Source organism: Alosa pseudoharengus, unplaced genomic scaffold, assembly GCF_046254945.1.
Source record: "Alosa pseudoharengus isolate Yale_2024_CS ecotype anadromous, Long Island Sound unplaced genomic scaffold, YU_APseudo_1.1 YU_APseudo_1.1_scf_1, whole genome shotgun sequence".
Classification (NCBI taxonomy): domain Eukaryota; kingdom Metazoa; phylum Chordata; class Actinopteri; order Clupeiformes; family Clupeidae; genus Alosa; species Alosa pseudoharengus.
The window spans coordinates 55,847,789-55,862,659 of NW_027468564.1; the positions used below are offsets into that span (position 1 = coordinate 55,847,789).

Here is a 14,871-nt window from a genome sequence, read left to right on the forward strand (position 1 = left end):
GTACTGTGACACCAGTGAATCACTGTGAGACAATTTGAATGGAAAATTCTACAAACATCACACACCCACCTATTCTACAGAATCTACTGAACATGACGATACGATTTGAAATGTAAACAAGCTAAGGGCAGCACCATAACATTTGAAATGTAAACAAGCTAAGGACAGCACCATAACATTTGAAATGTAAACAAGCTAAGGGCAGCACCATAAGATTTTCAGATGCTGCTCACATTTACAAAATAATTATATGACAACCACAAACTAGAGTATCTTGAAGGGTGTGTATTTTAGTGGTGTGTAGAGTAGACACTCAGGTCACTTGTGTCCATGCAGGATTATAATAGGATTAGGATCATTTTGTTTCCCAGTTTTCCCATTAACATCACACTAGGGTCTTTGTGATAAAGCTGTGCTTTTATTTATTGTTAGAACCTGCATAACAGGATTAAATTATTGTATTAATTTGCCATCTACATTCTGATGGTATAGTTTAGGTTTGGTTTATTTTAAAAGCAAAAAGGAAAACACTTTTGTAGAAAAGAAATACATCTTATACGTTGTATGTTTTCTAAATATAAAACATTAAATAAACATCTTAAAACATTGTGGAAACATACAAAAATAATTCTCACATAAAATGTCTAATATTGCCATACTGTTTGACAATAATTAATAGCTGAAAGAAATTAAGCCATTTAATCATGGCTCAAGATGAGACCGCACCATGTTTCAGACAGCACTCTGGTCCAAGAGGCCCAGTATTTAAATGTTAAATATAAAAGTTTACAAAAGATATCACCTCCATATCCCTTACCAACACACTCAGTCTTAACATCAGTACACACTGCACCAGGTACCCACCATAGCACAGCAATTTCACACAGCCCTTGGGCTTCATCTGTTACTGTCCAGAGGAAAATAAACACAGTCAAATCTTGTGTTTCTTCCATTCACCACCACATGTAAAACAATTGCACTGTGTGAATTTACACCTTCGAGGCATTTGTTAGAACCAACTCAACTGAATTCAACAAAACCAATGTCATTAAATGCGTCATACCAACACAATTCATTCATCATTAAAGTGACAACATTTTTTACTTCACAATCTGGTCCCAGAGCTGGTTATAAACAGGAGCGAAACCAGCTGGAGAAAACACAGTGATGACGTAGTGGAAACAGAGAGAGAGAGAGAGAGAGAGAGAGAGAGAGAGAGAGAGAGAGAGATCAGCTAGTCAGAGAGAGTGATACCTCAGATACAACGCAGACACGCACCCCAGTACGTCTGCATTCCAGGCATGACTGTCAGTGACACCTGTGTCTGTCCTGCCAAAAACCTGAGCACACTCTGAGAATGACTCCAGAGCACTCAGCCCATAGACAGCATACAATAAACAGTACATATCCATACATACACATACCATATACAATCTGTGGTCGAGAAGAACTATACTCTCTCCCTCTTCCAAAACAGACTATCTGTTTCTGGTGAAATAAAAGCACCATCATCTACATTACAAAAAGTGTAGTGGTTTAGCTGAAAGGCAATGCCCTTTAACGGTAAGGTTGTGTAAGATGAAATAGGCTATAGTAATTAGGAGTAGATTATGCTATAGCATAAAACTGTAACAGCTCAGTACTGAGCAACACATCCCATAATAATCATTATAATAGCCCATTATAATGAGAAGAGCTAGTACGAGCACTGTGCTCAGACCTAATGCAAACTGTCATGTGTCTGTTCAGTCAGGTAGCTTAGCATGTTTTTGGGGACATACTGGAGAAAAACACCATCATTTTTCGGTGCCTCATTGGATCCTGAAGATTCAAACTGAGATAGGTTACAAAATATAGCCTTATATGGGCACACTGAAGTGGCACCTTTTTCAATTAGAACTCCTAAGGACCCGAGGATATAGCTTTGAAAATGTCATGCTTTTTGACTGTAGTGTCCCATGCTATTAAATGCTAAAAATGCTATTATGCTACCTGACTAGTTAAATCTACAAAAGACAAAATATTTTCATAATATTTCTTAATATGTTAATAACATATTCAAAAGTATTATTATTATTATTATTATTATTATTATTATTATCAACATTATTAGTATTGTTGCTTTTGTTGTTGTTGTTGTTGTTGATGATGTTGTTGTTGTTGTTGTTGTTATGGGGCTCAGTGAGCTTATGTAGGTAACAGGTCAACAGCACCAGTGGATGTTCTGGGATGCCTTCTCAGCTCATGGCTTCTGACCGGATCACCAGAGGTCACCAGAGGTCACCAGAGGTCGGGCTCGACCCACACGACCTTCTGCTGCTCCTCCACCACGGCGCCCTGGATGAGCTCCAGCAGGGCCGCCTCCCTCCAGCACTCGGGCTGCAGCATCCGGTACAGACACGGCAGCTTGTCCAGCAGGGGCTCCTCGGCACGCGAGCTGTCCAGCAGCTGAGCCTCCGACACACTGTGGTGCCGCAGACGATGTCTGTGGAGGGAGAGGTGGAGAGAGGGAGAGAGAGAGGGAGAGAGGGGGGGGGGGAGAGATGGGGGTTATGGATGGCTATTGATGAATATCAACATGAATGAATGTTGAAGTATAGGAACATGCCAGAGAGATCAACAGAGAAAAGCTGCTGAGCGTGTGTACTTGAGTCGGGAAGTGCTGCACTTGGTGGCGGCGATGAAGATGATGATGGGGAAGATGTCCGCCCTGTGGAGACGCCGCACACAGTCCAGCCCCAGCGGCAGGACGCAGTGGGTCCCCTACAGCAGCCAATCACAACGCAGAGATGAAATGTGCTGTATGGGCGGCCTGTATCATTCTGCCTACACCATGGCCTCCAGTGACCGGGTTAAGTGAACTCTTTAACAATGGTGATTTGGATCAGTTACAGTTTTCTGATTATTTTTTGAAAGACTGTAGTCATGTCTGTTAAATTAGTGTGATAACTTAAACCTGTCATGTGACTAGTGAATCAAAACAAAATGGCTGTTATGTCATGAGTGTTCATGGCCTATTTTGCTGTGAAAAATGTTCTGATGGTGTAAATGTGTCCTGATGGTGTAAGAGTGTTCTGGCGGTGTAAAAGTGTTCTGATGGTGTAAAAGTGTTCTGATGGTGTAAGAGTGTTCTGGCGGTGTAAGAGTGTTCTGATGGTGTAAAAGTGTTCTGATGGTGTAAATGTGTCCTGATGGTGTAAGAGTGTTCTGGTGGTGTAAGAGTGTTCTGATGGTGTAAAAGTGTTCTGATGGTGTAAATGTGTCCTGATGGTGTTAGAGTGTTCTAATGGTGTAAGAGTGTTCTGATGGTGTAAATGTGTCCTGATGGTGTTAGAGTGTTCTAATGGTGTAAGAGTGTTCTGATGGTGTAAGAGTGTTCTGATGGTGTAATAGTGTTCTGATGGTGTTAGAGTGTTCTAATGGTGTAAGAGTGTTCTGATGGTGTAAAAGTGTTCTGATGGTGTAAATGTGTTCTGATGGTGTTAGAGTGTTCTAATGGTGTAGGAGTGTTCTGATGGTGTAAGAGTGTTCTGATGGTGTAAATGTGTCCTGATGGTGTTAGAGTGTTCTAATGGTGTAAGAGTGTTCTGATGGTGTAAATGTGTCCTGATGGTGTTAGAGTGTTCTAATGGTGTAAGAGTGTTCTGATGGTGTAATAGTGTTCTGATGGTGTAAATGTGTCCTGATGGTGTAAGAGTGTTCTCATGGTGTAAGAGTGTTCTGATGTGCTCTCTGTTGGTGCTGATCCACTCACCCTCTTCATGATCTTCTCCACACCCTGCAGGGTGTAGCAGTGGTGGGTGCTGGGGTCTCCACACTCCTCTAGAACCTCCCCTTTCTGCACCCGCACCGCATGCTCACTCGCACTCAGCGTTTCTGACAGGGAGAGGGGTGGGGGTGGGGTTCATTTAGTCAATAACCTACACTAGACATTGTGGTCAATAGTGTACACTAGACCTTTCCACTGAAAGGGTTTATTCATAACTGCACAAAGCATAATAAATCAACTGTTACATGCACATTGAGCTCTAAATGAAGAAACAATGACTAACATATTACAGTCTGTAATCAGTAAGAAGCCTGTTCCTGTAATAAAACCAGATCATAAATATACAAATATTCACCGAGCTTCAGGAAAAGACATTATTACTCGGACTGTAAACGCAAGCATGAATACAAGTGATAAGTGATGCTTTTACGGGAATGTACTACTATAATGGTTAACTCCAAATGCTTGTTGCCTTGCCGGTAAGTGAAATAGCTCCTGAGTCCAGTGTTATGGTATTCTATATATAACGTTGCCTGGCCACATACCAGGTTCACAGAGCTGGTAGCCCTCCATCTCTGCCAGCCTCTTGTGGAGGACCCGGCCGAGGATTGTGGGAAGGAGGAGGACCGGGCGGCAGACAGGTGGGTAGTGGGGTGTGACCAGCGTGTACGGCATGAGGGTGACACAGCTCCTCGGTGTGCTGCCATCACCTGGAGGAGAAGAGCATTACAACAGAGAAACTCAGGACTCTCCAGTGCTCTATGTGCTTTAAAGTAGAGGTCTGCACTCCCGCGGTAGACCCGCGGGTCCCGACGCAAAAGAGTGCGGCGCGGGACAACTTTTGAAAGCTCTTTGCGGGAGCGGGCGGGATGAGAGAGGTGCGTTCGTGGGTGCGGGACAAACCGATGATTCACTGCACTACCGCAAATTAAATATGTGTGTAAAATTAAATATGGAAATGATTAAAGTAGTGTTCATAACTATAGTTCTGCAGGATGTTCTGTTACGCAGCATTAAAAAACGGGGTTTAAGCATAACTGACGGATAGCGGGCCTATAGCCTATATTGTTGTTTACGTGGGTTCAATTTGTTCCTGCTGCTCATTGTCAAAACTCAAAAATCGAAAGCATGACAGAGGAAGAGGGCACCAGACTAGGCCAACTTCAGTTGTTAGCCTACATTCAGAACCAAGAAACTGACATCTGGAGTCTTTCTCAGGTGTGTGTGCTCCTTTCGTGAGACAGAAAGAAAAACTGAATAGGCTATCCCTCCTGCATGCGGGCTTTAGCGGGCGGGAGTGGGACATCATGTTACAGATGCGGGCGGGAGCGGGACTAAAAATGACACATTACTGCGGGAGCGGGCGGGAGCGGGACAGAATATTGCGGGAGCGGGCGGGCGCAGGACTGAAAAATCAGTCCCGCGCAGACCTCTACTTTAAAGCAACACCAAAGAGTTTTTTGAACCTTAAAATAATGTTTCCAAAATCATTTCAGTGGTTCATCAACTCGTAACAGGGTGAACGGCACTTCTGCATTCGCTTCGCGGCCCTCTATCAGCTATACCACACTATGTAAGTTTGTCAGATCGGGTAGCGGATCTGTAGTTCGATGGAATGAGACATAAGAAACTACAAATTTGACTTGCATCTGATGTCGCAATACATCGTACTTTCATAAATCATGCAACATATTCTAACTTGTCTGTGGATTCGTTATTTGCAAAGCCGGTACTGGATAAACAAATAGTGTGCGTGCGACAGAGGAAAAGTGCTTTGGTGTTGCTTTAATTAGTCTTTATGCAGAATTCTGACAAAAAAACCTGTTTCACACCCTGAAACCCTGCAGTCAGTCACTCATTATGTTGAGTCACTCTTTTCAATGTGGGCACAATGACTCAACAGACTCAAGATTTAAAAGCCCAGTCTGGTCGTTTGAAAGGGCTGTTCGACTCACCGTCCTTCTTCACACTGACCCAGAGTGGGTTGCGTGGTTGCCGGCCGGTGCTCACAATCCGCACGGCCTTCTGCTTCCCCTGAACACGCTCCACCTGGACAGAGAGATGAGGTCAGCTTTATTTCGAAGAAAATATCTCTGTAGCAGAAAGATGAGGGGCGGTAGTCAAACTGGCACACTAGAGAACTCAGAAAAGGTTCTCTGTACTGCCAAGGAGACTTGAGAACTCAGAAAACGTTCTCTGTACTGCCAAGGAGAATAGAGAACTCAGAAAAGGTACTCTGTACTGCCAAGGAGAGTAGAGAACTCAGAAAAGGTACTCTGTACTGCCAAGGAGAGTAGAGAACTCAGAAAAGGTACTCTCTACTGCCAAGGAGAATATTGTAGGATTAAAAAGGAATAACACATCATAGTCACTGTAACAGTAAACGCAAGCATGAATGCAAGTGATAGTGTGTGCGTGGTAGTGTGTGCGTGCGCGTGTTTTATGGCACCATGTGTACACCTGAGCTTGAGAAGCAACTGCTAAGAAAGAGAGTCCGTAGGATCACTAACAAAAAAATATTGTTCTTTTTTAAGATTCAGAGGATATTGGTGAGAACTGAATCTGATAAGACAGCGGGAAATCCCGGAGGCAAACACAACTTCCCTTACTAGTCTGTTATCTTGTTTGATCAAACTCAAACCATATATCATTAACTAACATTAACTCCAATTCAGACTCATAGATTTGTCATTCATGAACAAACTGAGGAATCCACTGTTTCCTTACTGAAAGGACTAAATGCAAAGGAATGTCTTGCTGCAAATGTCTGTGTTTGGCTACGGTCTTATTAAGCCTGCTCAACCTCCCTCTGCACACACTGATCCCCTACCATCTGACTGACAGAACAAAGAGAGACACATCTATTGTCCTACATAAGGTTTTAAAGTTTATCAGTCAGTGTACCTGGGCACCTGACAAAGCCTTCTTCATATGAGAGCACACTGACTTCGAAACAGACAGTCGTGACTTGGACCTAAATCAAGATTCAGCAGATATAATCTCACCTTTTTGTGAGCTCGATGCTGGAAGGTCATGTCTTCTATCGAATGAATCAGCAAACGCTGAGCCCTGAAGGACGCACAAAATGAAATTACTGTACCACAAAATTACCCACGGTCTGATAAATCATACAAATCCTCTCTAGGAAAATCATTTGCCCTTGTGTGTGTTCATGTGTACTTTTTGAGACAAAAGTCTCACAAGTTGACTTGATGAAGTCTGCATACTCAGACTTGGCCAACAATGCCTTAAGTATGCCTGAAAAGGAAGTGAATGCAGGAGACAGAAAAACATTTTTTCGATGTTTTGATGTGAGAGTGTGCACCATCAGACCAGTTGATCCAGTTCACCTTCAGAACATTTTGAAGCACGTTTGGATGGAGCAGCTTATCTTATGTACAGCTGGGGGCTGAGGCCCGGAGGTGAGACTACCTGTAGTAGTTGGGTTCTGAGGTGAGACTACCTGTAGAAGTTAGGTCCTGAGGTGAGACTACCTGTAGTAGTTGGACCCTTAGTTGGACCCTGAGGTGAGACTACGTGTAGTAGTTGGACCCTGAGGTGAGACTACCTGTAGTAGTTGGGTTCTGAGGTGAGACTACCTGTAGTAGTTGGGTTCTGAGGTGAGACTACCTGTAGAAGTTAGGTCCTGAGGTGAGACTACCTGTAGTAGTTGGACCCTTAGTTGGACCCTGAGGTGAGACTACCTGTAGTAGTTGGGTTCTGAGGTGAGACTACCTGTAGAAGTTGGACCCTGAGGTGAGACTACCTGTAGTAGTTGGGTTCTGAGGTGAGACTACCTGTAGAAGTTGGACCCTGAGGTGAGACTACCTGTAGTAGTTGGGTTCTGAGGTGAGACTACCTGTAGAAGTTAGACCCTGAGGTGAGACTGCCTGTAGTAGTTGGGTTCTGAGGTGAGACTACCTGTAGAAGTTAGGTCCTGAGGTGAGACTACCTGTAGTAGTTGGACCCTTAGTTGGACCCTGAGGTGAGACTACGTGTAGTAGTTGGACCCTGAGGTGAGACTACCTGTAGTAGTTGGGTTCTGAGGTGAGACTACCTGTAGTAGTTGGGTTCTGAGGTGAGACTACCTGTAGAAGTTAGGTCCTGTGGTGAGACTACCTGCAGTAGTTGGACCCTTAGTTGGACCCTGAGGTGAGACTACCTGTAGTAGTTGGGTTCTGAGGTGAGACTACCTGTAGAAGTTGGACCCTGAGGTGAGACTACCTGTAGTAGTTGGGTTCTGAGGTGAGACTACCTGTAGAAGTTGGACCCTGAGGTGAGACTACCTGTAGTAGTTGGGTTCTGAGGTGAGACTACCTGTAGAAGTTGGACCCTGAGGTGAGACTACCTGTAGTAGTTGGGCACGCTGCCACTCTTCAGGTCCTGCAGCTGGCATGGGTGCACCAGGCTGGCCCACCAGGTGCCCTCGGTGCTGTGGCAGGTGTTGGTGACGTGCAGGATGTCGTTGCACTTGATGGACAGGCCACCAGCGGCTGTGCCCGCCGGCACGGACATGTTGACCCGAACGTAGAAAGAGTCCCCCGAGGTGACCTCCCCCTTTTTCAGCTGTTGCCGAAGGCTCTCATACACTGACAACAAAAACAGGAAACAAAACCTGAGACATGAGCAACATGATGTCAAAAGCCCTGATGTCTTTAAAGATAATGCTGGAATCTTCCCAACGCAGTCACGCATATTTGTCACTAGAATGGCAGGGCATGACTTTGAACAACTAGAGACAACACCAAAGGCAAACCCCAAAGAAAACCACCCTGGCAGTATGTCCGCAGCTACCAACACAGACACCAGAATGTCCACTGAGCTGGAACGTTCAGTTCAGCTCAGTTTATCGTTCAAACTGCCCTAGAGTAAAAGTGAACTTCACGGCTCCACATAAAAAAAACCTCACAAAGGCATTCAGGAAGTTTCTGTGACCTCACCCTGTTGCTGACTTAAGCTCAAAGCCTTAAAGCAATAATTCCACACGTAAACTGAGACCTTTCACCACATGAAGCATTCAGCAAATAACAACTGCCATTTAAGCCTGCTAAATGGAATGTGTGATCATTGTCATTGAGAAATGCAATTATTGTGGCAATTACTGTAAACAGAGAGCTCTTTCACCAGACTCAAATTCTGAGCTAGATTAGGTGACTGCTTGTGTGGGATGGAGAAAGCCTGGAGTGTACAAGAAGATTGAAAGGTTGACTCCCGGGTGGGAAATAGGGCAGGGAGACTCAGAAAGCAATACAGTTGGCCCTGGCCAAGGCGCGACTGGCTGGGGCACCTGCACCGTACGCCAGCAACCTGGGTTTGATTTCTGCCCCGTGGTCCTTTCCGGATCCCACCCCAACTCTCTCTCCCACTTGCTTCCTGTCATTCTCCACTGTCCTATTTCATTAAAAGGCATAACAAGCCCCAAAAATATACTTAAAAAAAGAAAGCAATACAGTCCCCATCCGTACATTTCTGATGTTAAGTTGTGCTGCTCTTATGGTGTCTACTTTTACAAGTCACCATTTATCGGCTACATCCGGCCCCAGCCGTGGCGCGGCTCGCACCTGCACAGTACGCCGGCGAACCGGGTTCGATTCCCGCCCCGTGGTCCTTTCCGGATCCCACCCCTGCTCTCTCTCCCACTCTCTTCCTGTCATTCTCTACTGTCCTGTAAATTAAAGGCATAAAAGGCCAAAAAAAAATACTCTATCAGCTACATCCAGTGTCAGTTCTACCATCTGCGACGGCATTTCTGCCTGTTTACATCTGTGTGGCCATCTGACCTCAGGTCAGTTGTGCAAGCTCTGACTCACTCACCGTCCTGGTTGGGCCTGAGTGAGAGCTGGCATGGCCCCTTAACCTGCCTCAGAGCCCACAGTGCCTCCTCCTGGGTGGAGTCCTCCAGCACCATCCGCAGCACCTGCCTCTCCTCCTCGTACTTCACCTGACGCACACGCACACACACACACACAATATGTAGGTACTGTATGAATATCATATATCATATATCTTCAAATAATATGCACCGCATCACACTTGAATGCATATCATCCCAGATGCAGTCCATGTTTCTGGTGTAAGGTTGTTGAAGCAGGGACAGGGTACAGGAAGCAGGGACTGTCATTCCTGGTTGATTTACTATGAGGACAATATGCCTTTAGGTTTATAAGTAAATCTGTAGCATGTATTATGCAGACAGCCACCTACAGGCATGTGACTAAAAAGAGGGAGCAGACTTATGGGAACTGGGAAAAGAACAGAGGATCCTTCTCCTCAGTAGATGCTCCGGAGGGACCTTTCATTCTTCTCTCTGAGCTGCCTGGGGCATTCCTTCTAAACAAGCGAAAGGATCTGCCGTGTTTAGGAAGGACTTTGACATCCTCAGCAAATGGGAAGTGAGCTGAACAGCGAGGCAGCCCAAGGGAGCACACGGAGATGATGTGAAGAGGGATATTCCCCACCGTCTGGGGCACACCTCCCACTTCCCTTTATCTGCACAGAGGATAACAATCTCCCTGGCTAGGAATTCACAGCTACAACATATGCCCCTTTAGGGATATGTGCAAATCCCCACTCCAACTGAATTACACACACACAAGAGAATAAAACTGAGGCTCATTTTAGAAGCGAGAAACTCTACTAACAAAGAGACTGGTCTGGGACCAGTTTTCAGCCCTCGTGTCTGAGACGTTCCCATCGCTGTTTCTTCTGGCCTGCTGCGGTCTCTCTCACCTCTATGATCTGGGCTCCGGGGCTGACCCCGGCCACGTGAGCAGACGAGCCCTCAGTGACCCGGTGCACGAACACGCCCGTCTTGTTGCCCCCGACGACCTGGATCTGGCTGAGCAGCGTGCCGTCCTGGACGGTGAGGGTGAGCTGGCGCCCGGTTATGCGCACCGCCTGCGGCCGCGAGCGCATCAGGAAGGGAGGCGCAGACGCCCGCGACACACTGCCATGGGAACAGACACAGATCAGCACTTTCACAACACACACATGCTTCACAGATCAGCTTCACTACACTGCAACACACACATGCAACACACATCAGCTTCACTACACTACAACAACCACATGCTTCACAGATCAGCTTCACTACACTACAACACACACATGCTTCACACATCAGCTTCACTACACTACAACACACACATGCTTCACAGATCAGCTTCACTACACTACAACACACACATGCTTCACAGATCAGCTTCACTACACTACAACACACACATGCTTCACAGATCAACTTCACTACACTACAACACACACATGCTTCAAAGATCAGCTTCATTACACTACAACACACACATGCTTCACAGATCAGCTTCATTACACTACAACACACATGCTTCAAAGATCAGCTTCCACAATCTCTGAGTATGTGCTTTTCATGAGCTCTACAAAATTCAACTGGTCTTGGATCAGTGGGTGCAGAGATACATAACAGAGGGTACAGGCTGACTTGAACTGTTGGAATGGCAGGTACATAAATATTTATTACACGGCTCTTCAGAGTGCTGCAGAAAGTTCCATTCACATGAATGGGCCTTCCCAATGTTCGGAGGTCTGTTAAATCTATATAATTACCGCTGCAAAGTATATAATGACTGCTGTTATGGCAACAGGGTCGAAGCAAAACTCGGCCTGTCGGGACTTATTTTCCGATAATTACTGGCAGACAATACATTAAGTATAAGTTTACTCTTTTGATCCCGTGAGGGAAATTTGGTCTCTGCATTTATCTCAATCCGTGAATTAGTGAAACACACTCAGGTGAAGCACACACTAATCCCGGCGCAGTGAGCTGCCTGCAACAACAGCGGCGCTCGGGGAGCAGTGAGGGGTTAGCTGCCTTGCTCAAGGGCACTTCAGCCGTGCCTACTGGTCGGGGTTCGAACCGGCAGCCCTCCGGTTACAAGTCCGAAGCGCTAACCAGTAGGCCACGGCTGCCCTCAAATTATCCCTTACATAAAAGCGGGTAGGCTATATATTATATCACAATGGCTGTGTGTCGTAATTGGGACTCATGAGAGAATGGCTGTGTGTCGTGATTGGGACTCATGAGAGAATGGCTGTGTGTCGTGATTGGGAGCTGGGTGTGTCTAGTCTACAGATGCAGATATTTAGAGGCTTACGTGTCAAGGCTGCGGCTCTTCTGTGGAAGGGTGGGGAGTGATGCTGACTTGCTGTCTGTAAACAAAACAGGGGGAAAACATTTAGGGTCTATTCACAAGGAAGCCATGTGGAAAATCCCACTACACATACACACACACACGCACACACACTACGGGTACACAACGGGTACACAAATGCGGTGGTGAGCTAGAGGCCATATATTTGATGATTACATGAATTATTTGAATTACATACATACAGTGGTATGAGGTATTTTCCATAAGATCATCTCTCAATGCAAATCAAACCAGATATTAGGCTAACTGAAATAAAACCATGGCAATCTCTAGGTATGGTGAAGGGTATGTGATGATGTGGGGCTATTTTAATTCCAAAGACCAAGGGAACTTTATCAGGATGCATAGTATCCTGGATCCATGAAATAAGTGGCCTTTAAAAATAAAAATCTGCCTGCCTCCATGGGAATTTAACATAGGGGTGTGTATACTTATCCCCCTCCTGTATATTAAGGAAGAACATTGATCTATTTATAATACATTATTAATTCACAAAGAAAATTGGTGTCCTTTAAGGTTGGATTTTTCCTCAATTTTTAAATTAAGGCATTAAGATCAATTTCCAAAGGTGATTTTTTATTCCTCTTTTTAGATCCATCAGAAACGCTCGGTGATTCAAGGACTTGGACTCCGTTTCACTCTGTTCCTCTAAACTGACTTCACAGCCTCTTTCAGACCTAAACCTGACAGTCAATACTACTCAACGTACCATTGATAATGACAAAGTCGCTCTCTGTGTCCAAGGAGAAAGGACTGTCGTCTGTCTCGAGGCTACAGAGATGGCAAAGACAGAGTGAAAAGAAAACATTAAGCGAGCAGGCAAACATGAAAAGCAGCCCCCCCCCCCCCCTCTCTCCGTCGTAGCTGTTCTCTAATCATCACGCAGCCTCAGAGTGGTGGAGCTGGTTCTACGGAACAGCAACGTCAGCTCAATCTGCCTCTCTGGTCCAGTGAGAACGTCAATAACACGCGAGCTGACCACACCATGCAGGGGCAGTGTCAGGGGTCTCTTATGCTGTTTAAGGCCATTTACCTGCATAATGCGTCACCGTTTTCTGAATAAAGCCCTTGTGTTAACAAATGACCCATACCCGGATCTTATAAACATAGATCCACTGTCAGAACTGATACCCATGCAAATAAAAAAAGGAAAAGGAGAATATAGAGTTCTAGGGATCTAGCAAAGATTAACGGCAGGAATATGGGAGCTATTTGTTGTAAGCACATTTTATGTGGCCACTTTTACTCCCAGTGGAATGAGGAAATTGATATGGAGGCAAACACAAAGTATCCACAAAATATGCAAATGCCTACTCATATCGAACGTTACAGTCCTTCCCCTGAATATGGTTTAGGCTTAGTACTAGAGTGAAAGAAAACTTGAATGAAAATCTCAATTGAAAAAAGTCCTTTTAGTTTAGGATTGAAGTCCATGTAATGTATGGGACACTAGGCGCTAAGGTGCAGGCAGCTACGTGTCTCTCCTCATGAGTGTGATGGGATGAGGCTGCTAGTCACCTGTTGTCCAGGCTCAAGTCAAACTGGCGTCTGCGGAGAGAATCAGAGCCTGGTGGCTCCACATGGCTCGAACGGATGCTGCTCAGTCCTTCGTCACTGACCTGAAACACACACACACACACACACACACACACACACACACACACACACACATACACACACACACTTGATTTAAGAGAGTGACAACTGAAACATTTGGGATGAGATGACAGATGACGTCCTGTCGGGCCGCAGGGTGAGACGAGACGAGACGGGAGACAGGTGCGCTCACCTCCAGGTCGGGCCCGATGGCGCTCATGCGGCACAGCCGGGAGCGAGGCTGGGGGCTGGGCGGGGCGCCCTCGCTGCTGGAGCCGCAATAGCTGCTCTCCCAACTCCACTGCCTAGTCTGTATGAGTGCACACACACACACACACACACACACACACACACACACACACACACACACACACACACACACAGTTGTACAGTTTTAAGTGTCCCAGAAAGCCCAAGGATTTTTCTTTTTTGGATCAATAAGTTCTGTTACAGTAATTACAGTATCTGACTATGACCATAACCTAACCTGACCTAATCCTAACCTTTTTCTAACTGGACACTCGCTGAAATGCATGAAAGACCTGTAAACTCCGAGTTACACATTTAACAGTGGTGAACTATTGATTATGGTGAGAGTCCAAATGACATCATGCTGTAGGAATTCCCAGCACGCTAATTAGTCTGCTGGGCTACAGCAACAGGACTCCCTACAACCCACATGTCTACTGCATTGCTTAACACAACTACTGCTTTTAATTCACAGCTTTTAAACACAGCTCTATTCTCTGAAAAATATGTGGTTGAATGCTAATGTTAAAGTGGAAGTATAAAAACCATAAATATGAAACTAAAATGTAGCAAAAAAGGCTCATAAGCAGTTAGACAAGTTGAAACCACCAGAGAAAGAAAGAAGCACATTCTTCGTGAGAGAGAGCCAGTGGGGCGATACTTCAGGCATGGAAGAGCACCACTGCCCGAGGAGATGATTAACTGAGCCGGGGAAGGAGGTCAGACATCTGTTGGCTACAGGTGTTTGTGTGCTGAGGTGGACTAGTTCATGTTCAAGAGAAAAGGCCTGGAGCTCCTGCACTTCACTGATGCAATAGGTAAGAGGATTTGGACTAATTCACTCTCAAAAGTCCACAATTACGGAATCCAAGTGGTTTACAATAGATAAGAGCATTTACTTCCAAGGCCTGCTATTTGTATAGCAAGAAAATGATCCCCATGAAAGTACTCATAAAATATTTTAAGAATTGTTGCAGGGTGTGGTGAATGGTAACTGGCCATTTGCCTGTGGACATACGTGTGAAGGAGAGTTTAGATGATGATGAGTTTAGTCTATGCGAGGGACTTACC

General features: G+C 45.4%; 1 protein-coding gene across 1 annotated transcript in view; it reads right to left on the bottom strand.

Moving 5' to 3' along the window:
* Nucleotides 1-404: 404 nt before the first annotated feature.
* Nucleotides 405-14,871, bottom strand: part of card14 (caspase recruitment domain family, member 14) — a 23,340-nt gene continuing 8,873 nt past the window's right edge. The window contains exons 9-21 of the mRNA XM_076293974.1: nucleotides 13,745-13,861; nucleotides 13,474-13,574; nucleotides 12,665-12,726; nucleotides 11,899-11,953; nucleotides 10,499-10,715; nucleotides 9,584-9,710; nucleotides 8,118-8,358; nucleotides 6,775-6,838; nucleotides 5,725-5,818; nucleotides 4,315-4,479; nucleotides 3,755-3,876; nucleotides 2,648-2,763; nucleotides 405-2,485 (exon numbers count right to left, since the gene is read on the bottom strand). Of these exons, the coding sequence (XP_076150089.1) occupies nucleotides 2,281-2,485; nucleotides 2,648-2,763; nucleotides 3,755-3,876; nucleotides 4,315-4,479; nucleotides 5,725-5,818; nucleotides 6,775-6,838; nucleotides 8,118-8,358; nucleotides 9,584-9,710; nucleotides 10,499-10,715; nucleotides 11,899-11,953; nucleotides 12,665-12,726; nucleotides 13,474-13,574; nucleotides 13,745-13,861 (1,686 nt within the window). The 3' untranslated portion in view covers nucleotides 405-2,280. The remainder of the gene's footprint in view (nucleotides 2,486-2,647; nucleotides 2,764-3,754; nucleotides 3,877-4,314; nucleotides 4,480-5,724; nucleotides 5,819-6,774; nucleotides 6,839-8,117; nucleotides 8,359-9,583; nucleotides 9,711-10,498; nucleotides 10,716-11,898; nucleotides 11,954-12,664; nucleotides 12,727-13,473; nucleotides 13,575-13,744; nucleotides 13,862-14,871) is intronic.